A 26174-nucleotide genomic window follows, 5' to 3' on the forward strand; every position below is an offset into this window, starting at 1 on the left:
AACCCTTGCATCAGCTACTTGAGATTTGTGTTAGTTTATTGAGTGGACTTTTCTTTTGTACTTAGACACTCCTAGGCCCAAAACTCATGGGCCAAAAGAAGTGGCCTCTGGCCATTTAAGAGGGCATGGTATTCAGGTGATGCATGCCCCCAAGGCAGTCAGAAGCTGCTCAAGCGCTGCGCTCCAGTCCTCTGAACGAGATCAAAAAGGAGCTGGAATAATCCAGCTTCTGGTTCAGGTGAGCTTGATACCATAGCAGTGGTCCACTTTGGAAATGAGCCATGAGGTCACTGCAGTCCCGCAGTGCCTCTGGCCACTCCTCGCATGCTGTCTGCTTCACCCCCTAATCCTGTTAGTTCAAGCAGATTTCCATTCTTGTTCTGACCTTTTGGGAAAAGTTACCTGACATCACCTGTAACTCTTCCATACTCACAGAAGACAAATTTTACAATACTCATTCTGTATAACATGCCAGAACTGAATGCTGATGATGTTTACAAAGAAACTTTCCTGGATTCCAGTGCTGTTGATTCATCAATAGGTAGCTTTCCTGCAGCAAAAATATTTTATGTAAGTTAGCAAGAGAGAGAAGGTATCTCCAATGCAGGCTGTAAACAAAAATCAGATAAAAACTATTATACCTGTACGGTGTCATATACAGTTTATCTAGAAAGGGAGACATCTGTATTAATCCAGGCTTTATTTTAACCCTGAGCCACTGTGGCTCAGTTTTTGTGGCACATATTAGAAAACTTACATCTTAAGACTGACAAAGTTTGTTCTCGTGGATGTTCTCAGGAACGTTCCATCATACTGATATGACTCTACATCTTTGACACCACTATCCATTATCAGATGATAAGAGAGTTAAGGGAGAGAAAATGCTAGAAAATGAGAGCTGTGCTCTGATGTTGTTGTGGATAAAATGTTGTTAAGCATTTGTTAAAAAGATTTTTATTTATCTGCTGATACATTTCATTAGAAACTCTGGCTACAGAAAGAGAGAAACAGAAGAATCAGCTCTTGAAGAAAGGTCTTCCAGAAACATGTCAGCAAGATAAACAAAAGCTTTTTTAACAATGGCACAGCTTAACAAGATTTTGTCCATAACAACACCGGAGTACATCCCTCATTTTCCACCACTGTCCATTAGCCATCTAAACACTCTCCATGCCTCTTGAAAACTGGAAGAAGCTTCATCAAACAGTCTGATTTGATACAAAATCCTAATTTAATATTTGGCGCTGCATTGAAACTCATTAATAGATGAAGTTACAGAAGGGCAGAGATCATGCACATTAATTTCATAATGACTCAAGCTAGATCCGAGTCCCTCGAAGCACAGCCATACTAAGGAAAGAAATGGCACAACTGAGTTAAGAAAAGGAAAATTTTGTTTCATGAGTCACCAGCTGGTGCTGCAGTTCAGCTGAAATTGACACTGTATGTGTGTGTGTGTGTATGCTGTTCCCTCCCCTCTGGAAGGAGAGTTCCAGCTCTTGCTACATCCGAAACCTCCTCTCCGCCTTAATTCCCTTTACTTCTCCCTTCCCTCTTTGCAATCTCAGGGACAGCGTAGAAACTCAATAAAAATTCCCAGCTAGGAAAAAATTGCCTTCCTTTGATTCCAACCCCCCACCCAACTCTTCCTTTACTTTTCCTTCACCTTTGAGTAAATGGTAACTGCATTCCCTTCAAGATGAAGTTAGCCTATTTTTTCATCACCGTCCTACTTCAGGACTGTTTTCTGTTGAGAAGGGTACTCGCTCAAGGGTCAGATGTATCCAACAGTGTGATAACTTTTCAAGGTAAGAATAGACTTTCACAGTGTATTTTTATTGTTTTCTCATAATGACTTTTGACTACATTGAAATGGTATCGCTTTATTTCTTTGCATAATCCAGTCATGCATTTGCCTTATTATGTCAGCACAGACTTACCGACTTAACTTTTCATTCTAACATTTCAGTTTTCTGACCTCTATAAATGTGAAAATTTGCTACAGGATAAAAGCTGGCATACCCACAAAAATGGAAACAAGAGATATGCATCATGTTGAGAGTTTATGCATGCTTTTTTCTTGGAGAAATTGCTTCTCTGCTATATTGTAATATAAACCAGGGCAGCATATAAAGAAAATGAAGTGTGTTGTGACATTTGAAATACTCCGCCAATGCCTTCCTAGCTTTTCAACATACAAAAACTGTATTCCTCTTTTGTTTGAACAATCTGTTAAATGATTGCTGAGAAAAATGATGGCAGTACTTTTTGATGGTGAAATAGGCAACAAAGTCACTTAAGTTGAAAACATTAGTTTTGTGGAGAGAAAATAAGCTGTCTTGTTAAAAATGTCTTGCAAAGGAAACAGTGAGTTTCCCAACTTGGGCAGTAAGGCCAAAAAGATTTAGGGGAAGATGTCTAAATCTCAAATGAAAGTGTGGGGAAGATAAATAATAAAGGGGGCTTCATGTATACTTATGGGACAGTCAGTGTTTAATAAAATAGTATACTTATTTTTACTAGAATGAGTAAGTCTTGCTATATTTAATCTCAGACCATTTACCCTCAGATGTTGCAGTTACTCTCTAAAATTGTGTATGTGTGTATATATGCCTTCATGTCATCTGTCAACTTATGGTTACATCATGAACTTCACAGGCCCTGACAAATTCTCAGAGGTGGTTTTGCCAGTTCCTTCCTTTGAAATAGAGACTATTCCTTGGTAGTCGCCCATCCAAATACTAACCAGAGCTGACCAGATCAGACAGGATCTGGCACCTTTCTGGTATTTAGGCTCTTATTTTATTGAGGTACTGCTCCATCAAGAAAAGTGTATCAGCTCAGTTTTACAGGACATAGTGAAGTGTACAGAAATGTGTGTGTGGATGGAGCTCAGACTCTCACTGTCAGGCCCTGCTTCTGCATTTGAGAAGATGGCTCCACAGAACCTTGTGAAAGGCCGTGTGTATTTCTGAGTGAGGAATTTGCACCCATCATTTTGGCAGGGTGTGAGTCACATATAGCATGGATTCTTCAGTTATCTAATATAGAGGACCAGCATTTTTCTCTGCAGCCTGTCAGGGATTGGCACCATGTTTGTGCCCATTGGCTGCACTGTTTCTTTTCTGGAAACTATTCAGAGATCAGCAGTTGATACCTTGTAGAGTGGCACATGTCCATGGGCCACCACTTTGAATACCACTGGTGTACAGCACCCCAGTGCAGATACCAATCTCAATGCAAGGAGGTGGGGCAGGAGCATGATAAAGTGCTTTCCCAAACCATCCTCCTCGCATAGGTTTCTACACAAATGAACACTCTGGACAAAGCTTTTGGCTGTTACTGATGGTGTTATAGGCTGTAGCCATGGTTCCTCAATCATAGGGCGTCTGAGTATTTTAGAGAATATTTCTGATGTGACAAAACAGATTCTTTTAAGAGTAGATCCTTCCACCAGGAACTCCTTTTGAACACTAGCAACATCTTTGGGGTGGTGAATCCACTCCAGATTTCAGTTCAAACTTTAAAGGAGATATCCAAAGTAATGAACCCTATCCCCAAACAGGACCAGTACTTTGGATACCTCTTCTAAAGTTCAGACTAAAACCTGGAGCAGATTCAGCCGCCGCCCATGGACCCCAGAGCCACCAGCCTTTAAATACTTATCAGTTTCAATGCATGTACTGAGTGTTAGTACAAAGAGAGAATGTATGGGGGGGGGGGGGGGGGAAGAGATGCTTCAAGTTGGATCGACATAAGATTTAGGCCCTCCTGAGTGAAAAGTGCTAGTCATCTGGAGCTCTGGATTGTGGATTACATGTCTGAAATTTCCAATAAGTAAATCCCTACAATGATCCTGTTGATTATTTTATCCCTGTGAAACTGGGGTGAGATTGTTATAAAGCAGAGGCTAGATTTCTTCATTTATTGCTTAAGCTCTAATAAACACACTTACTAAAGAGAAAGCCCCACTGAATATAGTGAAAATAACATCTGAGTAAATATGGGCAAGTCACACTCTCTCAGCCCCAGAGGAAGGCAAACCCCAAGAAAACCCCAGTCTTTATGATTGCCAAGAAAACCCTAGGATAGGTTCACCTTAGGGTCACCATAAGTTAGAAATTAATTGAAGGCAAACAACAACAAATATGCAGAGGATTGCATGGTTAGCCTCCCTTAGCTATTGCACTACAACTGTTCTCTTTATGTAACTCAGAAATCCATAATTCATTACAGCCTGTCCAGATAATACAGTCACATAAAAGGGTACATATTTACCTTTTAAACTTCTCTTTATGGTTTTGAACAGATTGCCCTGTGGACCTGTTTTTCGTCCTGGATACCTCTGAAAGTGTTGCCTTAAGAGAAAAGCCTTTTGGGGCATTGGTTGACAATATCAAAGAATTCACCAGACTATTCATTGATAAGTTAAATGAAAGGTAAATATGACAACAACTGAGATTTTCCCGGAGGTGCTTGGATCTGGAACTGGGAAGTTCTCTTTGCGTGCTACTCTGTTCCTTTTTTTCCCCATTTGCACACAAAGAAGCATCAGGCAGAAGAGAAAGTGTTTTCCAGAGTCATGCAGAGAACAAGAGTGGGACCACAGTCTCTGGAGAGCCCAGATGCTACTTAGAGCGAGCCACATGAAAAAAATTAAATGAGAAAATTAATTAAAAATTAAATGTGCCTTCCATTGCTCAAGGTTTCCGATGATTTCCCCTAAGTATCCTTCAAATTGGGATGATCTGCACTCTCAGTTCTAAACTGCAGGTGGTAGTGGTGTTATTCTTTTCCTGAATCCCTACTCTGAAAGTGTCAAGTTTCCATTTATCTTATATGGTTTTATCATCCCTCGGGCACATGGGAAAGGAATGCATCTTTCATATATTTTGGAGGACAAATCTGTTACCTTTTTATTGACCCTGTACTGATGCCTTTTGCTTCATTCTGAAGGATATGCTGGTATATTTTGGATGACACAAGTTAACGACATCTGGGGGGGAATCATGTAGCCTTCCCGATGTTGTTGGACTCCAGTTCCCAGCAACTCCGACAAGCATAGCCAGTGGTGAGAATCTGCCAGTGAACATTGTCTGGAGGCCTGCTCTGTTCTCATCCCCAGTTTATGAGGAAAACCCCATTTCTGTGGGTCACAGAATTTGTTGTTAAAGTTAAACAGAAAAAGCAAACTTTTTTAAATAGAACTTTATATTCAGATATAATTCTAAAATTGTTGCTTTTACTATCATCTCAGAGATATACTGGAAACATTCTTTTAAATTTATCTAAAATGCTCAGGCTACCCAACATTTCCCTTGCTACAGGGTGGGCCAGGGAAAATATTATGAAGGAGGCAAAGGGTGTTGGCTTTTTTTAAAAAAAAATTGCCTTCTTTTTTACTGGTAACTTGACATGCAGAAATTAAACCAAAAGAAACTTTATGTGATGAAGTGTTTAGTGCAACCACCTATTTGTACCAGAGTGAGTAACTATGGTGCAGGACAGACGGTCCCAAAGCATCGTGTCACCGCGTATCAACTGCACAGTCCCTAACCCTAGCACAGCGGCGGACTAATGGTGGTGTCCTGTGTACATGGGCGCTGCCATTTTGACATAATCAACGCACAGCATATACACGTAGCTGCGCGTTGCTTACGTCACAAGTGCACCATTGGCGCACTCGTGACATCCACCCAGTGCTTCAAAAAGAACCCGTTTTTTCCGGTTTCTTTTCACTCTGGAGGGACGCCATGCGGTTTGGCGGCTGCGGTATCCCTCCAGAAGAAAATAGGCCACCAGCAGGCTGCCCTTTTGAAGCAGTCTGCCCCGAACCTATTGTTATATTTGATCTCAGACTTTTTACCCTCAGATGTTACATTTCAACTTCTGCATTTCAAGCCACTGTTAAAAGCCCAGGAGCAGACTCTGTAACTGTCACCACCATCATCCTCAACAACAACAAAAGCTAGCTCCACCAGATAACACACTTGCACTTCAGACACAAGGCCCAATTCAGGAACAAATGTCTACTGTGCTTAGCTTCCATTAAAATCAATGAAATTATGTAAGTGGATTCTTACTGGTCTTCCCTTTTGCCAAAGCAGATGCCATGGGGTCTCTTGTGTTACTTCCCATTCTTTACATAGCTGAAAATCTAATTATCCCTCCCCATCATAACTGGAGGACTCAGTGTATTCCCCTGTTTACTAAGGGCATACTATGGGGCTGTACAGACCACCCTGAAAGGGCGGTCTGCAGCCACCCCTTTCTGCTCCTGAGGGACACCACAGCAGCCAAACCATGTGGCATCCCTCCGCCCCTAAAAGAAGCCGGAAAAACCAGGTTCTTTTAGGAGCACCTCCCGACGCCATGAATGCACCATTACCAGACTGTGGCGCATCAGTGATGAAGCAAAGTGCAGCGACATATGGACACTGCGCAGCACTTGCATCATGGACGTGCGCCCCATGTGGGCGGGGCCGCATGGTTATGGCAGTGCCCATATGTCCTAGGGATTGGGGGCATGTGGTTGCTGCATGCTCCCGAAGAGGCACTTTTGGCCCTTCTGTCCCAGGCCTATAAAAACATGCATCAAAACCACTAATGATAGCAATGCTGTGACAATGCACAGACACATTTGGTGAGATCCATCTTGGTGAAGTTTTGCAGCTTGTAATCTCAAACATTATCTTGGCCTTAGTGTTAGTTTATAAATTTGGCATTTCCAATGTTCCCTAAAGCAAAACTAACAGGAAAGATGAAGATGAAAGATGAAGCAAAGGCAAGACAGGGTATAACTGAAGCCTCCTTTATGCCAGCCTTTCTCAGGCATCTGTTGGCTTTTCAGCCATGCTGTCAATAGTGGGAATTCTGGATGTGAAGTAACACTGGATAGCCTTTTCACAACTGCCAAGCACAAGCAGTTGGGGTAGCAATGTTTGTACCAACTAGAGGTGAGAAGCACATTTCCCCCTTCTTTTATTTTACTTTCCCATGGATTCATTCTGACAGTGCATTTTCCTCTACACACCTTCATCTAAAACTTATAGAATTTTGAAAAATATTTTGGAATTAAGGCACACGCTAGTAATTTGGAATTACAGTAGTAACTTCTGCTTGTAATTGCACCAGCACAGTGCATTGATTAAGCCCCAATGCAAAAGACAACCACACCTTAGTACCATTGTGAAAGAAAACATGATCAAGACCCCAGTCCTAACTAAAGTCAAGATGAACAGAACCATGGTTGCCTCCTTGCTCTCCAGAAGAAAGAAAGACTTCTCTCTAAGGCAGGGTTGGTAACTGCAGAAAGGGTGTGGGCAAACACAGATGGAAGTGATGTCACCTCAGTCCCAGTTTCATTTTTGCCCAAAATTTGGACATTTCCTTGTTTGTTGGAAGGGAGGTTTAAGGTATATGGGGGTCTTGAAGGTTGTGGGAACCAAACTATTGTGTTTTCTAGAGAGCCAAATTATAGGAGAAGGCAAAATTACCCACTTGTGGGTTGTTTTTTTTTAAATGGGGATTCAGGTGCCACACTTTGGGGCCTCATGGATTGCACTTTCCCAACCCCTGTTGTAATTGTGAGACTTTGTTTCCTCTTTTTTCACAGATATTATCGGTGTGATCGGAATCTAGTGTGGAATGCTGGGGCCTTGCATTACAGTGATGAGGTGCAGCTGATCAGTGGGCTCACCCCTATGCGTACTGGGCGAAATGACTTAAAGGACCGAGTCGCCAAAGTAGTCTCCATTGGGAAAGGGACTTACACAGATTGTGCCATCAAGAGAGGGATTGAAGAGCTACTCATTGGGTAAATGAAAGCCATATTTTTTTCTTATTTGACAAGAAAGGAGGCAGCAGCAAAGGCAGGCAAACCAGCTGCTCAGCACCTCAAGTAAGAGATAGCCACCTGTTGTCACAGCAACCTGTCCATATAGTCCTCTGAACTAGAGTAAGAAAACAACATAAGAAGTTTAGAATGCTGGCTATAATCCAGCAACACATTATAGTCCTGATTTCTTGTATGGGATTTGAAACAAAACACATACCTATATTTTCATTGTAGGTGTGGAGGAAATCTTGAAAATGTAAGATCTCAGAAGCTAGCTTGCTTTTAAGTGATCCTCTATCAATGACTTATTTATCAATGGCTTGGATGAAGGAATAGAGGGCATGCTTATCAAATTTGCAGATGACACCAAATTAGGAGGAATAGCTAATACCTCAGAGGACAGGATCAAAATTCAAAATGACCTTAAAAGATTAGAAAGCTGGGCCAAAACGAACAAAATGAATTTCAACAGGGAGAAATATAAGATACTGCACTTAGTAGAAAAAATGGAATGCATACATATAAGATGAGGGATACCTGGCTTAAGGAGGCTATGTGTGAAAGGGATCTAGGAGTTCTAGTAGACCACAAGTTGAACATGTGTCAACAGTGTGACGTGGCAGCTAAAAAGGCCAATGCTATTTTAGGCTGCATCAATAGAAGCATAGCATCTAGATCAAGGGAAGTAAAAGTGCCCCTCTATTCTGCCTTGTTCCGGCCTCATGGACAGGAATACTGTGTCCAGTTCTGGGCTCCCCAATTCAAAAAGGATGTTGACCACTTGGAGCGTGTCCAAAGGAGGGCCACCAAAATGGTGACGGGCCTGGAAATCATGCCTTATGAGGAAAGACTTAGGCAGCTCGGTATGTTTAGCCTTGAGAGGAGATTGTTAAGAGGTGATATGATAGCCCTGTTTAAGTATCTGAAGGGGTTTCACATTGAGGATGGAGCAAGCTTCTTTGCTGCTGCTGCAGAGAATAGGAACAATGGAAAAGAGGGAAAAGAGACTCCACCTTAACATTAGGAGGAATTTCCTGACAGTAAGAGGTGTTCAACAGTGGAACACACTCCCTCAGAAAGTGGTGGAGTCTCCTTTCTTGGAGGTCTTTAAACAGAGGCTGGATGGCCACCTGTCGGAAATGCTTTGATTGTGATTTCCTGCATGGCAGGGGGTTGGACTGTATGGCCTTTCTTTCCAACTCTATGATTCTATGATCTGATGGCCAGGTTATATCTGTTCTTCAAAACTGTGTTCTTTCTTTTAGGTGCCATTTCTCATGTCCAAGAGAATGATAGCGAGAGAGAGAGAGAGAGAGAGAGAGAGAGAGAGAGAGAGAGAGAGAGATATGGAGGTGTATACGTGTGTGTGCGTGCGCGTGTATGTGTGTGTGTCAAAGTCCCCCTTCACTCACTCTCTTTGTTTCTTCCCGTTGCTCCCCCCAAAATTAGATGCCAGAAACCTTTGACCAAAAACACATGGCCCCTGTGTGAAAGCTTATGTAATGTGGAAAAATAGAGGAACTTTTCCACACCTTTCTCTTTCTACATCCTTCTTAATGTGAACATTAAACTAGAATTAAACTATTCACAGTATTAAAACAATTCAGAACTCCAGTTAAAAGAATACAATGCGATTTAAAAAAGATAAATTGCTGTCATTCTGCCTAGATTTTAAAAAAGGGGGGCAGAGTGTGTTCTGCCGTATGCGTGGCACCAGATATTACTTGGGACAACCCCATGGTTGTCATGGCAGACATGAAGTCCTGAGCTGCTCCCCATAGAGCAGTCTCTGCATGGATGTTGAAATCCCCCAACAAAACCAGTGGAAAGGATTCCAATGCCACTGTAAAGCCCAACTCCGCCAGTTCAGGAGACCGTTGTGCAGCAGGGTGTCCCAGCCACTCACCTTTATATAGACACATTCAAAACCATCAAACTGTGGGACAGGGCACTTGGTAAGGGAGATGGAATCTTGATAGACCACTGCAACTCTGCCTCCCCCCACCCCAGGCCTTGCCTGCTGCTGTATGGAGAACCCAGGTGGACAAAACTGGGAGAGATTAGCCCCCCAGCTTCATCCAGCCAGTCTCCGTAATACAAGCCCCCTTGGGAGAAACCAACACCCTTCTAACACTTACTCCCCATGCTGTATTTCCCCCTGCTCATTATTGTTGTGATGGCTGCTCCCTGAACTGCTTCCCCCACTTCTGAGCAGATCAGAAATTTGTAGGCTGCTTGTGGACCTCCTCTGAATTCTTTGGGGACAGTCATAATTGAATAGTTATGCAAGCACAAGCACAATTTAACCTCTCACCCCCCCCCCCATATATAGGTAGAGAAAACAACAATAGATTATATACCCAATTTCCCCAAAGTTCCATGCGCCTAATGAAGTGCCAGTGCAGGACTTGACTGTAGAAATGTTCTGTATGTTCTGCTCAGTAGTAGCAAATAGTTGCTCAGTACAACAAGCAACCTTGAAGGCAACTCTTAAAATTCTATAAAAAGAAAAAAGAAAAAAAGACATGACATGACATCTCTGCAAAAGCATAACAGAAATTCTACTATAAGGAATATACCTCTTTGTTCCCTTCTAAATACAAAATTGAAAATCCTGCTATCTTACTTAAAGTGAAAAGAGTAATCCTTGCCCCCTGGCAATGGCCTTTCCTCTCCTCTTCAGCATCTCTCTTTCTGAAATCAACTAAGCTGGCACCCTGTGAGTCAATCCCAACTAACATAGACCCTTTAAATCAATTGTTGAATGGTGAGTTATCTGACTCATGTATAAGTCGAGGGCAAGTTTTGGTGCCAAAATTATGGATTTTAATATGACTCGTGGATAAATTGAGGATAAAACTTAGAGGCATGTAACAAAGGATGTAAAGGAAGATGTTTATTGCTGTTATACGGAAATGTTGTATTCAGATCCTTCTAAGGCCAATTCCTCTTGGCACGTATTTGAGGGGAAGCACAAAAGAGGTGCCACCACTGTCATTTTTCCACCCAAGCATTCAAAAAGGCTAGAAGCAGCATTATGGTGGAAAGAGTAGAGGGGGTTGGTGCTTCTTTTGGGTGCTCCCAGGATGAACTAAGCCACTTTACTTGGAGAAAGGGTAGAGTACAATGTAAAATACAGTACTTACATTGACCCATGGTTAGGTCCACCCAGCTTTTGGGGGTCAATTTTTGGACAAACATTTCTATATTTATACATTAGTATATACAGTAAATCCCATTGGTTGAATGGGTCAGACAATAACAACAACAACTGTACACCAAAAACAGAATTAAAGTCCAAAACACACTGCAGAAATAATCCCATTTGAGATCGCTTTAACTGCCCTGGCTCAATGCTAGGGAATTCTGGGAACTGTAGCTTTGTGAGACATTTAGCCTTCTCTGTCAAAGAGCTCTGGTGCCACATGAAACTACAATTCCCAGGATTCCCTAGCACTGAGCCAGGGCAGTTAAAGTGATCTCAAACTGGATTATTTCATCAGTGTGTTTTGCATCCCAGCATCCCTACAAAAGTCTCCCTTAGGTACTTTACGCTTCATAAGCCTTTAGACCTGTGAACATTATTTATGTAAAGGAGCTAAGGGGAATATGCAGTGAGGGTCTGCGGCCTGTCTTTTCCAGATATAGATTTCATCACAACATGTGCATGTGTAGAGCCTTCTCTTTTGAAAATGGACTTTGAACTTAACAGAGTTCAGGAGCAGGTCCAACTGGCATGATCCAGCTCCACACATACAACACAGATTAAACATTTGCACATGATTCTCATGCACCTTGTTTACTGTACATTTGGGCTAAGACTCTGTCCAGTAAAATGTAAAGTTCTGCCAGTGTTCTTGACCATGGATGGAGGTGGCAAAACCATTCCAGGCAAAAAGGTGCCCCATATTTGGGGACAGAGTTGGCCCTGAAGCTGGATCCCTTCATTCTGGGATGAAAAGTAACATCTTGCATAATGGGGTGCTGGTTACCTCCTTATTCAAACATGTAAAAACTATTGGCATGGGCATACCCTGAAATTATGCTGTTGTAATGATCCAGCAGGATTCTGGCTTTCAGCTTCTTCCCTCGAAGCTTAGATCATTTGATTTCATTTTAATTGAGGAGCAAATTTTTACACTTTGCTATGTTTAAAAGTCACAACAAATTTGCACATAACCTGTGTGTATTATTTTGTATACTGGCAATATTTCTGGTATTTGTAAAACCTGGAAGAGGGTCTTTTTTCAAAATTATCAAAAATAGTAAGTTGTGAAAGAAATCAGACTGAGAAAACAAAGAGGGGAAAGACTGGAAGTAAGTGAGCAAACATATGAAGACAATGATGTGGTGACTGGGGAAGAGGGAGTAACACTATGGAGATTATCGCACTGCGTTCTGAGACCGTTCTCATCACGTGATGGGGACGGAACGCATTTGAGTATACCGCACGTATGTGTTCCAATCGGGTTCTCAGAACGCTTAAATGTGTTCCAAATGTGTTCCAGGAGGGTACAGATATGAATGTGTTCCCAGAGAGCTGAAACGTGATGAGAACGTTTCAACAGAGGTGTGTGCGATATTCTTATCTGTTCTCAAATCCGTTCTCTCATTCCTCCGTCTCCTGATTGGCTGAAAGAATGACAGGCAGGGAGGGAGGCAGGCAGGCGAGCGACTGCAGTGAGGGAAGGTGTGTGTGTGTGAGGGGGGAAAGAAGGAGGGAGGGAAGGGAGGAAAGTTGGGACAAGTGAGAGAAGAGGAAAGAAGGGAAAGAGAGAGAAAGAGAGAGGGAAACAGGGGGGCCAGAGCAGAGAGCGAGAGGGAGAGGGTCTGGCTGCTTCTGCGGGGGCCTCTAGTCTCATGTCCAGTGGGGCTCCTGTGCTGGCAGCCTGCAGGAGGCAAGGATGGCAGGGATGCCCAGGACCTTCTCCTCCTTCCCTCCAGGAAGGAACCCACAAAAGCTCCTCTGTTTGGAGCAACACACAAAAGCAAGCAAACAACTCCCAGATTTCCATAGCAAAGAGCCAGACAAGAATTAAAGCGGGGAGGGAAGCTCACAGGCCCCACCTGGAATATTGTGTCCAGTTCTGGGCACCACAATTCAAAAAGGAGCGTGTCCAAAGGAGGGCGACTAAAATGGTGAAAGGTCTGGAAACCATGCCCTACAAGGAACGACTTGGGGAGCTGGGGATGTTTAGCCTGGAGAAGAGAAGATTAAGAGGTGATATGATAGCCCTGTTTAAATATTTGAAGGGATGTCACATTGATGAGGGAGCAAGCTTGTTTTCTGCTGCTCCAGAGACTAGGACCCGGAGCAATGGATGCAAGCTCCAGGAAAAGAGATCCCACTTCAATATTAGGAGGAACTTCCTGAGAGTAAGGGCTGTTCGACAGTGGAACACACTCTTTCCTCAGAGTGTAGTGGAGTCTCCTTCCTTGGAGGTCTTTAAACAGAGGCTGGATGGCCATCTGTTGGGGATGCTTTGATTGTGATTTCCTGCATGGCAGAATGGGGTTGGACTGGATGGCCCTTGTGGTCTCTTCCAACTCTATGATTCTATGATTCTATGAAGGCACACATTACATGCGCACACACACAGGAGGCAAAAGGCTGACAAGCAACCAAAATGGGGAATTGGGATGACAGCAGAGGACTCTTCTTTTCTAACCGGTTTAAAGAGCTGCTATGGCTGCCGGGGCTCTGCCCTTGGCCCAGTCCCCTCCCTGGCAACTTGCTTTTCTTCAGCTTGAAGAGACCTGCATGGAGCTCTTCCTTCTTCCCAACCTTGCAAAGGAGGTTTGGGATGTAACTTGCAAGGCTCATCTCTCCCCATTTCTCTTTCTCCCTGCCTTCCTCCCGATCCCTCCTTCTTCCCTCCCTTCCCTCCCTCCTCCTTTCCCCCCTCTCTCTCTCACACACACCCCTTCCCTCACTGCAGTCGCTCGCCTGCCTGCTTCCCTGCCTCCCTGCCTGTCATTCTTTCAGCCAATCAGGAGACGGAGGCGGCCTTGGTGGAATATGTTCTCGGAACGGTTTCAGGAATCGCTGTGCGGTAAAATGCAGTTCTGATCACGTTCTGATCACGTTCTAGTTTACTAATGCAGTAATATCTGTTCCAGGAACGTTCTCATCACGTGATGATAGGAACGTTCTCAGAACGCAGTGCGATAATCTCCTATATGAGGACAAGAATTAATCTTTCTGCAAAACATTTCTGAGTTTCTGGTACATTCTTTGTACTATACCAAAGATACAGAAATACTGTAAAGCTCAAGTCATTGCAATCTCACTTCTGCCAAGCTCCTTTCTGCAATATCAGGGTAACCTTATTAACCTTTCTCACAAACTATATCAGTTAGGGTCAGACAGCTTTTGAGAGTTTTGGGGAAGACATTTTGGTATTTGAGAGAGGTTCATAGATGTTTCTTGGGGTGGGAAATACATCTTTTGCACAAAATACAGAGTTTGGTAAACGATATTGTATTTTTGTAAACTGCATTTTTCTATAGAAAAACAAGGGTGTGGATGATGATGAAAGAAAAGCATTGATATTTTCACTCTTGTTTAGTTGGTGGGGATCAGTAATGGGAAAATGTGCAAATATTCTTCACATCCCTACCTTACACTGTTATCTATGCACACACATTCCAGCCACTTAGCATAGGTGGACTGGAAGCACAGGGATAGGGCTTCTCAAGGAGAACTGAGGGGCCAAATTCCCACGCCAATCTTCCTATTATTTAAGTGGCCACATGAGTCTTCAGTCCAGGGTAAACTCCTACTACTACCCATCCTCCATTTTGTCTAGTGTATTGATGTGAATTATATTCTGCTCTTAGACAAGTAAGGGGAGGCACAGTTATCCTTATCCATTGAAGGCAGGTTGTGAAGCTTATATATTACTTCATATTCCCCTGATACAACTTATTGTAAAGATTGAGGACACTGGGCTGGACCCATTTGTGGAATGGGGGGGAGATAAGCACCGTAGGGGCTCCCATGTACCAAGAATAAGATGCCTATGCCTATTGGGGGGGGGGGGGCTGGGAGTCCCTAATGCCAGTCCCACCTCCAGGTGGCTGGAGGGATCCACACAGTGGCTCATGTCTACATTGGCTCCCATATTCTACCATCCGAGGGGTTCATCAGGATGGAGGCTGGGGCTTGAACATCAGCCTGCAGCTGAGTCAGATGATCACTGGATCTGTTATCCTGTGCTGTGCCAAAATCTATAGCTGTATGCAATAAACCTGTGCTTATTTAATTCTACCCAAGATCATTGTTCCCATTATGTCCCTTTCTTTCCCTTCTGTGGTCTCTTCCAACTCTATGATTCTATGATTCTATTCTTCTCCATTTTAGCCTCAGTGGTGCAAAAGGTAGATATGGCAGGGCATATACTTGCCGTTTGTGCTTGCAGTTTGTCAGAGTAGTGTGCCTCAGAGATAATATAAATCATTTATCAGTCATTATTTTGCATTTTTACAGAGGATCACATCACAAGGAAAATAAATACATGATCGTGGTGACAGATGGACATCCCTTGGAAGGCTACAAAGAGCCTTGTGGGGGACTGGAAGATGCTGCCAATGAAGCAAAGCATCAGGGAATCAAAGTATTCTCCGTCGCCATATCTCCAAACCATCTGGTATGAAACAGACACACATGGATGTTATTAGAGCAACTTCTATCAATAAATAAAGGGAAACAGAGCAGGAAACGGATATTATTTAATGGATTTGATCTTGTGGACTTTCGATATCTTGAAACCCAAAGGCTCTATTTTATTTTACTATATTTACATATATATATCCTGCTTTTCTTCCAAGAATGGCACTGAAGGCAACTTCTGTTCTAATAATCTCTGCCTTTAGGTTGGGGGCTGGAATCAACTGCTGGCATCCCTTCCCACACAAATTATATTGAGAGTATATGTAAAGTCAGTATGAAAAGTCTTTTTTAAAAGAAGAAAAGAAGAAGAGAATCATTTTGCATGTTTTAGAACCTGCTAATTATTATTGTCTTGTTTACAAACCGTATCAAGTAGGATACCCCAGTGCAGCAGCGCAGACAAACATTTCGCAAATCAAAACCATCCCTACTCCATTAGTTCTTCACTTTCTTTGTAGACTACTTAGTCTGAAAGTAAGGAAGGCATTTGAATCACTTCTGCACACATTTCTTATCCAAGAGAAAAGTATGCACTTAATATGGCTTATCACATTACAGAAGTAAGCCAAGATGCAGCAATAGAGAAGCAGCTTTCCTTTTACCTCTCCGCATGCCCTCAAAGCACTTCCATTCTGTTCCTGAGGAGATGGTCATAAAACATGCCTTTTGTTGTGCTGGGAAAATCCATTTGGCAAAAGGCACACTTTTGCAACTGTCTCCCTCTGGAGGGAGAACAGAAGGGCTATGATATCATGCAGAGATGTAAGCAGAAAGCTGTTTCTATCCCACTGCAGCTCCATTTACTTTTGTAATGCAACAAGGCTCCAAGTTTTCCTCTCCAGTGCAAACTTAGAAACTTAAAACAAGCCCAGCTAGAACTTTTTTTAAAAAAAATTACATTATGTGTAGATGCTTATAAAAAGTCTACTTTACCAAGTTTACTTCAAAGCCAATCTTTATTTTAATCTTCATTTGAAAATTGCCATTACAGTCAGCTCCTGTCATCTGTGGGCTTTCCATCCATGGATTTGACCATCCATGGATGCCCCTGCCCCATTTACTCAATAGTGATGTGTGGACACCACTGCGCCACCACTGGAAACAACAGGACTTGAAGTCGTGTAGTTTTTGTTATCCATGGGAGGGTCCAGAATGGAACCCATGTGGATACGAAGGGCCAATTGTATTTCTCTGTTTTCTCTGTACAGTTGTCATTGCATAGGTAGTTCAGGAATTACATTAAGTCCAAAGTTGAATTCCAAGAAGCTAAGAAACGAACAACCCTCTCAACCCCTCTTTTTTCTCATTTTGTGCCCATGTGCTTGCTTTGTCACAGGAACCCAGGCTAAGTGTGATTGCCACAGACCAAAATTATCGTCGCAATTTCACAGCAACTGGACCAGCTTTACGTCCACGTGAAATCAGCAACACAATTGACACTATTATTGACATGATCGTGAGTGACTCTCTTGCTTCTCTGTTTAGTTATTGTTAGCTTAATAAAGTCCACGGGCAATATTGTTTCCTTCTGCCTTATGTGTTTTCTTTGTTTTTTATTTCAGACAAAGAATGTGGAGCAAGCGGTAAGTTTCCTGAACACATCATTTGTTCTCTAAGGAATAATTTTCTTAACTTCTTCTACTCAGTTGTCAGGATGACTTTTTCAGAAGAACTGGGCTCACATAGCAAATATAAATCTGACATCCAGAATTATCTCCCTCTATTTCTTGTGTGTTAGTGGGAGAAAAAAAACCAACAAATTATTCTTCTCACAGGAAGTTCAGGGGAGGGTCATAAATGTGGCATTTTTTTATTAACTCTACAGATGTCAGAGCAAGTGAGACAGTTGACATACATCATCGAGAGGAAAAAAATATTTTAGTCATTTACTGATAAAAAGTGAAGATGATTTCTTCGGGTGGAAAACTGACTAGGACCTATGCAATAGATTCTTCATTACATAGCATTTCAAACTGCCTTCAGAAACACTGATCTCAGGATTCTAGTGCTCTGATTTCTTTGGACGCTCAGAAATTGTGGAGAGTGATGACATGGCATAAATCCAGTTATTAGTTCCAGCCGCAGCAAGCATCTTGGAAGTCCAATTGATTCATAGAATCCTAGAGTTGGAAGAGCCCACAAGGGCCATCCAGTCCAACCCCCTGCCATGCAGGAACTCTCAATCAAAGGATCCCCTGTGACAGATGGCCATCCAGCCTCTGTTTAAAGACCTCCAAGGAGGGAGGCTCCACTACACTCCAAGGGAGTATGTTCCACCGTCAAACAGCCAGGAAGTTCCTCCTAATGTTGAGCTGGAATCCCTTTTCCTGCAGTTTGCATCCATGGGTCTAATCTATCTAGGACCAACAATTGGATTTAGACCATGGGATGGCTCTGTAGTTGGAAGTTATAGATGACTGCCTGTCCATAAAGCTACTATTGTCATGTAGTTATGTTAGAAGTAGTGAGGCAGCAGGCAGGGAGGCAGCAGATGTGAATCCTAGTCATCTGATTTCCATTAAGTAGGCCATATTTGAAAAAGATTTAAGTTGGGTTGTGCATTAAGTGGAACATGTTTGAAAAGAAGCTATGGGCCAATGTTCCTTCTTCCTTATGACCTCTATCAGATGAAATGCTGTGGAAGATGGAATTTTTCCAATAAGAAGAGTCTGTAAGAGGGATTATATTGTTAGGGCAAAATAATATTAGATAGTACCCTGGCATCCACTAGGGATATAACAAACAGTGGAAAGCAGTCACTGTTGAAAAATAAGCCTGCATTGAACGTCTCTACAGCCTTTATCAGCTGCAGCTTCCATAAACCTGGCTCTGCATAGGACCTAGATCCCATCAACAGACAGCCCAGCCTCTGAAACTACAGGGGAAAGCCAGGAATGTAGACATGCTGAGTCCCACCACCATCCAGCATGGCTACTGCCAAGTGGCTGGAGGAAAACCATCCAGGCATGGAGCTTAAGAACATTCTCAGTTCCTGGGATCCCTGCAAGGAGACAGCAAATGTCCCCAAGAGAAGGGAGACTAACAGGAGCCATTTACACATGCACACATTTTGGGGTGGGGGAGGGGGAACAAAGTCAGGAATTTTGAATGTATAGAATTGAATAAAATAATTTTAAATGACAGACAGACAGACAGGATTTTATCAACATTTTAACATATAGCTGTGTAATAGAACATGTATTCCTAAATTATTCATCCCAGTGATCAAGTAAGTTTGAGAACACTGGAGTACTTTGCTGTCTATAACATCAGGTCGCATAACACCGTCCATAGCCTCTCCTAGTACTGACTAAAACATACACTGGCATATTAGTTAAACTCTACTGGTTAACTACTTAAAGTACAAATGAATTCCTTTTATGGTAAAGTGGTTGAGTTCACATTCCACAGAACTTGTTAACTGATGTAGATCTCTTGTCCATCCTCTAATGATACTTTCTCTTTCTTGTCTGTTGGCAGTGCTGCTCATATGAATGCCAGGTAAGTGTGCCTGCTCAGGTTATCATTATATAATATATTTACGAAGTGTTTTTCATTTCTTTGATCTAACCACTGTCTCTTCATTGTACATTTTTAGCCTGCTCGAGGCCCTCCAGGACCAATCGGGGATGCAGGATATGAGGTCTGTGTTTTGCTGTGTTTGCCATTTTTATCAAGCTACGCTTAGTTGAATATCAAGACTGTTATATTTGTATCCTGGGAAAGGGGAGACAGCATAATGGAAGGACATAGGAGTACATAGGAGGAGATTAGACATTTGTGAACTATTCTCCACTCCAGCTTCCACTCCATTCATAAAAGACAGTAGGAGTGCTAAATCAGTACATGGAGCATGGGACTGAACAGACTGCCCCTAAGGGGTGGCCTGCAGCTGCTTCTCTTTGCACCAGATCGGGGACATGGCAACTGCATGCCGTGGCCCCGATCTCACCTTTCTGTGGTGCAAAAAGGAGCCACAAAAAGCGGCCCCTTTCTGTGCAGTGAAAAGGGCACCGTAGCTGTCACTGCTGTGGCTTTTCGGCGCTCCTTTGGCACTGCATCATCTAGATGCAGCGCAAAAGGAGAACTGTGATGCCATGTGCTGTGTGTTGCAGCATGCGGTGTCACACCAGCCTGGGGTGGAGTTGGGCCCTGTGTCATATGGATGCCACGCCCCAACTCCACCCCCAGGCCAGCCTTAATGGCCTGTCTGTACAGCTTCTAAGTGAAAAGTTGGATGAGGGCAAACTGGCTGAAATTAATAAAAATAAAATATCATCTTGTTTGGGAATATCTCTGTGTGTAATTATTCAGCCTGCATTGTTTAGGGTTTCAGCCCCTACATTACAGTTTCCCATAACTACACATTGTATGCACAGTCAGTACTAATTGCTAGGAGAGCATTTTCACAGTTGCTCTTAATTGTCAGGTATAACTTTTCTCAGAGACCTACCTAACCATGGTGATTTATGCCTTAGTTACATTTGTGTTTGGATATGAAATTAAGCTGTTATTTGAAATATACAGAAGTTCTTATCTAAGCAGATATTTGAAATATCCAGTATCACAAAGTAAGAAGCAGCCTGAAATACATTTGCTAGAGAATTGACTGGTGTCAGTGGATTTACTGGGAGGAGTGCAGGGGGTATGGAGTGCACCAGATAACACTCTGGAGGAGAGGTAACATCTGCTTGGGCCCAACTTCCCCTATGGAGCAGGAGGGGTGAACACATGCCCTTACTGGTTGCTCCATCACAGATTTTTCTCCTTGGGCAAGATGCCCTGCAATGAAGCAGCAGGAGGGGTGAGTGCACACCCTTCTCGGCTGCTCTGTCAAGGGGCTTTCTCCTTGGGAAGGCAGCCCTGTGATAGAGGGGAAAGAACATGTATCCTTTCTATCCCATTCCATTGCCTCACTTGCCTGGCTGCCCTGGGTGGGAAGGTGGGCAACAGGGCAACACAGAGGATGGGGAGGAGAGCCAGCCACAACTGCTGGCAAAATGTCAGGAATAAATTTTTCTAGAACATGGCCACATAGCCCAAAAAACCCACGAAAAAAGAACCAGGCAACTGTCTGGGAGGGAGGCAGACGGTTGGGGAGAGGGTGCAGATGAGCAAGTTAGTGGGAGAAGGCAGCTCAGACCATCTTATCTAATTGGAACCTAATTCTGTGTTGATGACCTCTGAAGAGATGTTGTCACCTCTGTCCTTGCCATCCAAAGCTGACTGATGGCGGCAGAAGACAGAGCATAATTTGTGACTACATCAAATTGACAAAACTCCTTACTCTTTCCTTATTGACTCTTACACACAAGGCCATGGTGGTTCTCTTCTTAAGGGCTTTTTGAGCAGCCAGTGCTGCAACTGCCTCTCTTTTTTTCTGCTAGTATGATGAACATTGCTGCTAGCTAGTATTTATACCATGTGCAATGGTCATTTTTTTAAAAATGCTGTGTTGTTTTGGTAGTCTTTTTTTAAAATCTATTTTGTTGGCTACCGTGGAGACTTTTTGGCAAAAGGCCAGTGACATCTCCTTTATGTAATTAATAAATGCTGCATAGCAATACATCATATTTGCCTAACACTGTGAGACTTCAAAATACAAGTATGCCCCAGTTACCAAAGTAGATGCATTCCTGGATATTACTGTTTAACAGAAAATTCACCATGCTCCCCATGTCAGTGCTGCTAAAAATGTTCAAGCTATACAGAGGATGAGGAAAGGGGGTCTCATCAGGCATTTAAAAGCCTCTATAAATAGTAGTATCTTTGTCAGCAGCTTTATTAACTGAGGTATGCCTGCAATGGGTTGGTAAAGCTATAGGCTTCTTTTGACAGTGCATGAAAATGTACAGATTACAACAACCTTACAATAGAATATCTTATAGGCTTCATATATTTGAGCTTTCACAACACTTGCATCCTTCTTGCCCCCTACCCCACTCCAATTTCCCCAGCGCTGTTTATTTATACAATAGTCAGTTGTATTTTGGAAAATTAAATGTGAAATGGACATTGTCTCACATGTTTTCTGCTGCTTTGTTCCAGGGAGAAAGAGGAAAACCTGGCCTGCCAGGAGAAAAAGGAGAAGCTGGAGAGCCTGTAAGTAAAAGGATGGTCTATATCTCTTTGATTTGGAAGCATTCAGATGAAATAAAACCTTCTTTACAATAAATGATGTGATGCATTATTGTAAAACATCCTCTGGACACAGAAAGGCATATCTGACTGTTGGAAGGAGTGATTTAGAGGGGATCCATACTTTAGGCAACAAGCCTATTTGCTCTATTCCACATTTTACTTTATCAGTGAAAACTTACAGCAGAGACACAGCCAAGGACAGCTGTCTTCTCAATCTGCCTCACTCTGGACCACACTGAACTGATTGGATGCATTGTTTAATACAAACAGGGGTGCTCCTCTCTCTATAGTCCCTGTGACCAGAACTTGGAAAAATTGCTTTGGGGGGGGGGGACTATAGCTACCAGCACTTTCAAATTCGGGGACTCATATTTCTTATCTAAGCTTTCTGTTTGACTCATTAAGTGTACCTAGAGCTGGAGAACTACTATAACTATGAAATGAGCCTATACTGCAACCAACACATTTTGTGTGCTTTCTTTTTGCTGCTAGTACATAGCATGATTGAACTCCTGCAATTTGGTTCCTTGAGTTGTTATGACCTATACCATTGTCCTGCCCAAAATTTCTTTTTGACCTCTGGGGTCCTATATAATGCATGGAAGCAGCTGTGGTTTATTTTTACTGTATATTCCTGCCAGTCTCCAAACACCTTGGAAATGTTACAGGTCCCCCTTAAAGAAACTGACTCAAATCCAGTGTCAAAGTAGTGCTGTAATGCCAACAGAAAGGAACTTGTCCTCACTCCCCATTCTGCTGAGCAGATGGGGAGAGGAAACCACCATAGTCCTGATTTCACAGTTAAAGCAAATGTCCTCCACTGGATTCTGGATGTTGTCCACCAGAAACTACAGCATTAACAGTAAGGGTATTAAATGCAAAGAATGCAGATTACACATTGCTAGGTACTTGGCTGGCTATTTGCAGTGAACAAGTAAAACATGAATCCACAACCAGTGAACCAATTTAAACGATGAACAATTTGAGAGATGACCCTATATTTTCAGAGGAGTTCTCAGGGCCCAAATCTGTTTTCAATTCCTTTTGACAGGTTTTTATAGGGAGTTGTTGGCTTGAATCCTGCTGCTGCATTATGCTACTACTGTGATGATACTGTGTACACTTTTACCCAGACTGCATAGCATTCATGAAGGAAGGAAAGGATGTTCAGTATTGTTATCATCAAGAGAAGATGGCCACTGCCTCCCAGCAGCCTGTTTCTCCAGTGCTGGTCTTTGTGACGGGGCTGTGTTTGAGTTAAAATGCTTTAGGGAGGTTGGCCTGCAAAATTTCCTGTGCTATAAAATAGGCAGTTTTGTCCGCCAGCCTTGATAGAGCATCTTTAGCTTGGAGAACTCCCCCAAACCCATCACATGAATGCCAGCATCAGAGAAATAAGGTATTTGGATAGCAACTTTTTTTTTGATGATGTCAAAATAGCAAATCTGCCTTCCTTCCTTTGCAACTGCTGTGCCCGCATTGTACCTGCATAAGAACCCAATGGGATATTTTGTAGTTGTGACCAAAAAAGAACAGATGCTAAATCCAGTTGTTACTCCCAGCTACAGTAGCTCCACTGAATCAATAAGAACTTGTTAAATCAAAACATATGTAATTTCCATTGATTCTTAATTGAGCTTAGCAGTTGTATTTAGGGCAGAATACTCAACTCTGGGCATTGAGAACTAATTCTGCAAAGTCAAGGAAAAGAAAAAACAAGAAAACTGACTGTTCTTGTGGTGGCCTACATCCCTAGCCTTTTAACAATGTTTCCACTGCCAGCTGGCTTCCCTTCTCTCCAGGATTCTGGTTGTGGGGGCATCCTGATAAGTCCGTATTTACATATATCTCCTAAATAAAATTTAAAAGCTGCTGGATAATACCAAAAACATGATGTGCCACCTAAACTGGTACCAATCCTAGAGAGAAGGGAAACCAGCTGGCAGTGGAAATACTGTTATGAGGCTAGGGATGTAGGCTGCCACAAAATTTAGGGCTCCAGAATTTGAGTCCATCAGATCTTGGCTGGAACTTTCATGAGTTATGATCACATCTTGTGACCTTGTGGAGTAATCAGGGCTGTGTAAGGCCTACTTGAAATGGCATAAACATTCTGTGCCAAGCCAGCCACTCGTTTTTCACAACAGCCCAGCCTGATGCTAGTCACTTCTCTGGGGGCTAGGAAGAGTGAAAACTGTGCAAGGGGGCTACTCTGGGATATCTCCTTTTCAGTTGGATTTGGTTCATATGTCAGCATCTCGTTTTGTTGCTGCTGACATTAATGGCATTGTTTGTCACATGCTGGTAGATATGAAGATACTGGGGAGAAGGTAGATCCTCAATTCACAGGATGGATAGCCGCTAAGGGATCTGATAATGAAACCAAGTAACCACTTTGTAGATTTGGACAGCTGTGTGAGCCTTTAACCCTGCTTCGCTGGACAATCCTTGGCACTGCAGAAATAGCAGCGGGGTCTTGGGCATGAGCTCAGGGTTCAGGGAATGGCCAGGTACAATTTGATTGGACTTTGACAAATGGGTTCTACAGAGAGGGGAAAGGATTTTAGTTATATATTTTGCTGTTAAATATATGTGGTCAATCCACCTTCTTCTTCCTAAGTGAAACATTACCTTGTTACTGGATCTCATTGTTCAAAAGATGGTGGGTTGTTCTTCTTAAAATGGCTGCATGCAATTCTGCATAGTATACTATCCCCTGGGTCTGTGAAACATTAATGGAGTCAAGACAATTGCTTCGCAACTACATTAAATGAGATACACATACCCTCCCACATTTCACGAATGAAAACTAGGACACATGTAGACAAGCAACATTAGAGTGTGGTCAAGATGGCAAAGGTTAATGAGAAAGATCATGCAAGCTAGAAGAGGCTGCAGCAGTTTGCTTTTGCCTGAGTTTACAGGGAAGGGCAAGACTCCATCCCTCCTCCTCTCTCCCCTCTTCTGAGTTAACTGAGTGCAGACTACTTTAGCAATTTTATTTAAAGTTTTATTTTTACTTGCATTGGATAGGGACTTTTTTGCACTTTGCACTCAGTTTGCAACAATCTAAGAAAGCCAAGGACAAAGGAGGAAAGTGAGAGGAAGAGAGAGAAACTGGGACATTTTAAAAACAACTGAAATAGTGGGACAACAGAGGATTAATTGAAACTGTCAAATTGAGACATGTGTAACATGTGGATAAAGCAATACACTAGCTTTAACAACAGTGTGTGTGTGTGTGCGCGCGCACACACGCACATGCACACACACCTTCGTATCGCCTGTCAGTTTATGCTAAGCCTATGGATTTCATAAGATTTTCTGAGGCAAGAAATACTTAGAGGTGGTTTTGCCAATTCCTCCCTCTGAAATATAGCCCACAGTACACAATATTCCTTAGTTTCCAAGATCAGACAGCATCTGATGCCACTTAGGGTATTTAGGTCCATAAAAAAACAGGCATGGGTTCTTCCTTTTTTCCCCTTCACTAGCTCTGTCACTCTGGTTTCCAGCCCTGTAGCATAAGTCTCTCTCTGTCTCTCTCTTTAGCTAGATGTCCTGTTGTGGGATGGGCTGAACATAAAATAGCAGCAGCAGCATATATGCTATTCTTGGGTTTATCATCACATCCACCACTGTTTTACTTGCATTTTGGGATCTCCCCGTGAGAAAGGACAAATAAGGCCATGTTACTTGGGTGTGCCTAGGATACAATTTGTTAAGAGGGTGGAGTAAACATATTTCCCCCTTTAAAAAAACCTAGGTAACTTTATTTGGATTAGTGATGAATTTTCCCCACATCACCAACAGGGTGGTTACTCACCCTATTTGTGTTTAGTTTGGGAGCCCAGGAAACATTCACAGCAGATTTTTCCTTGAGTTTTATTTTTACCTGTGTTAGAGAGGGACTTTTTTGTCCTTTAATTTTCATCTTAGTCATAATGACAAAATGAACATTGCCCCTGACTGCCCCCTTCCAACCTTTCAAAGTTTTTATTTATGAATTAGAAACTCGGGGGATTGATATCTGCAGATGAGAAGTACATTTTCCCATTCGGAAAAGAATGAACTTGCTCCTCAAACAACCCAAGCGCCAGGCAATTAGAATTTTTAGGATTTGTTGATTACTGATTTTATTAGTGGTCTGCTGCTGCCACCGCCATTTTATTTGTTTGTTGGTTGGTTTTACTCTGTTGGTTGGGATAGTTTTCTTCATTGTGCTTTATGTGAGCTGATGTTATTTTTATTATGTTTTAACATTTTTGTTGGTTGCCCTATGGATCTTTGGATCAATAGGTGTGGTGCAAATATTTTAATATATAAACAATTAATAGAGGTCTGAAGTGCTTCCAAACAGACAGTTGGAATGTGAAGTCCAAGGCTTTCTCTGAAGATGCCAGCCACAGATGCTGGCGAAATATCATGAATAAACTCTTCTAGAACATGGCCACATAGCCCAAAAAACCTAAAAAAAAACTATAGACAGCTGGAATCATTGTGCAGTCATTCTGACCATGCAGC

General features: G+C 42.5%; 1 protein-coding gene across 1 annotated transcript in view; it reads left to right on the plus strand.

Annotated features, from left to right (window-relative positions):
* The first annotated feature begins 1521 nt into the window (after positions 1–1521).
* Positions 1522–26174, plus strand: part of COL6A1 (collagen type VI alpha 1 chain) — a 64039-nt gene continuing 39386 nt past the window's right edge. Inside the window, exons 1-9 of the mRNA XM_089477685.1 lie at positions 1522–1808; positions 4310–4439; positions 7616–7816; positions 15327–15486; positions 16846–16965; positions 17072–17092; positions 18990–19010; positions 19108–19152; positions 21558–21611. Coding sequence (XP_089333811.1) covers positions 1700–1808; positions 4310–4439; positions 7616–7816; positions 15327–15486; positions 16846–16965; positions 17072–17092; positions 18990–19010; positions 19108–19152; positions 21558–21611 — 861 coding nt within the window. The 5' untranslated portion in view covers positions 1522–1699. The remainder of the gene's footprint in view (positions 1809–4309; positions 4440–7615; positions 7817–15326; positions 15487–16845; positions 16966–17071; positions 17093–18989; positions 19011–19107; positions 19153–21557; positions 21612–26174) is intronic.

This window comes from Sceloporus occidentalis, unplaced genomic scaffold (genome assembly GCF_023333645.1).
Source record: "Sceloporus occidentalis isolate IW3139 unplaced genomic scaffold, rSceOcc1.0.p SCAF_12, whole genome shotgun sequence".
NCBI classification, from domain to species: Eukaryota; Metazoa; Chordata; class Lepidosauria; order Squamata; family Phrynosomatidae; genus Sceloporus; species Sceloporus occidentalis.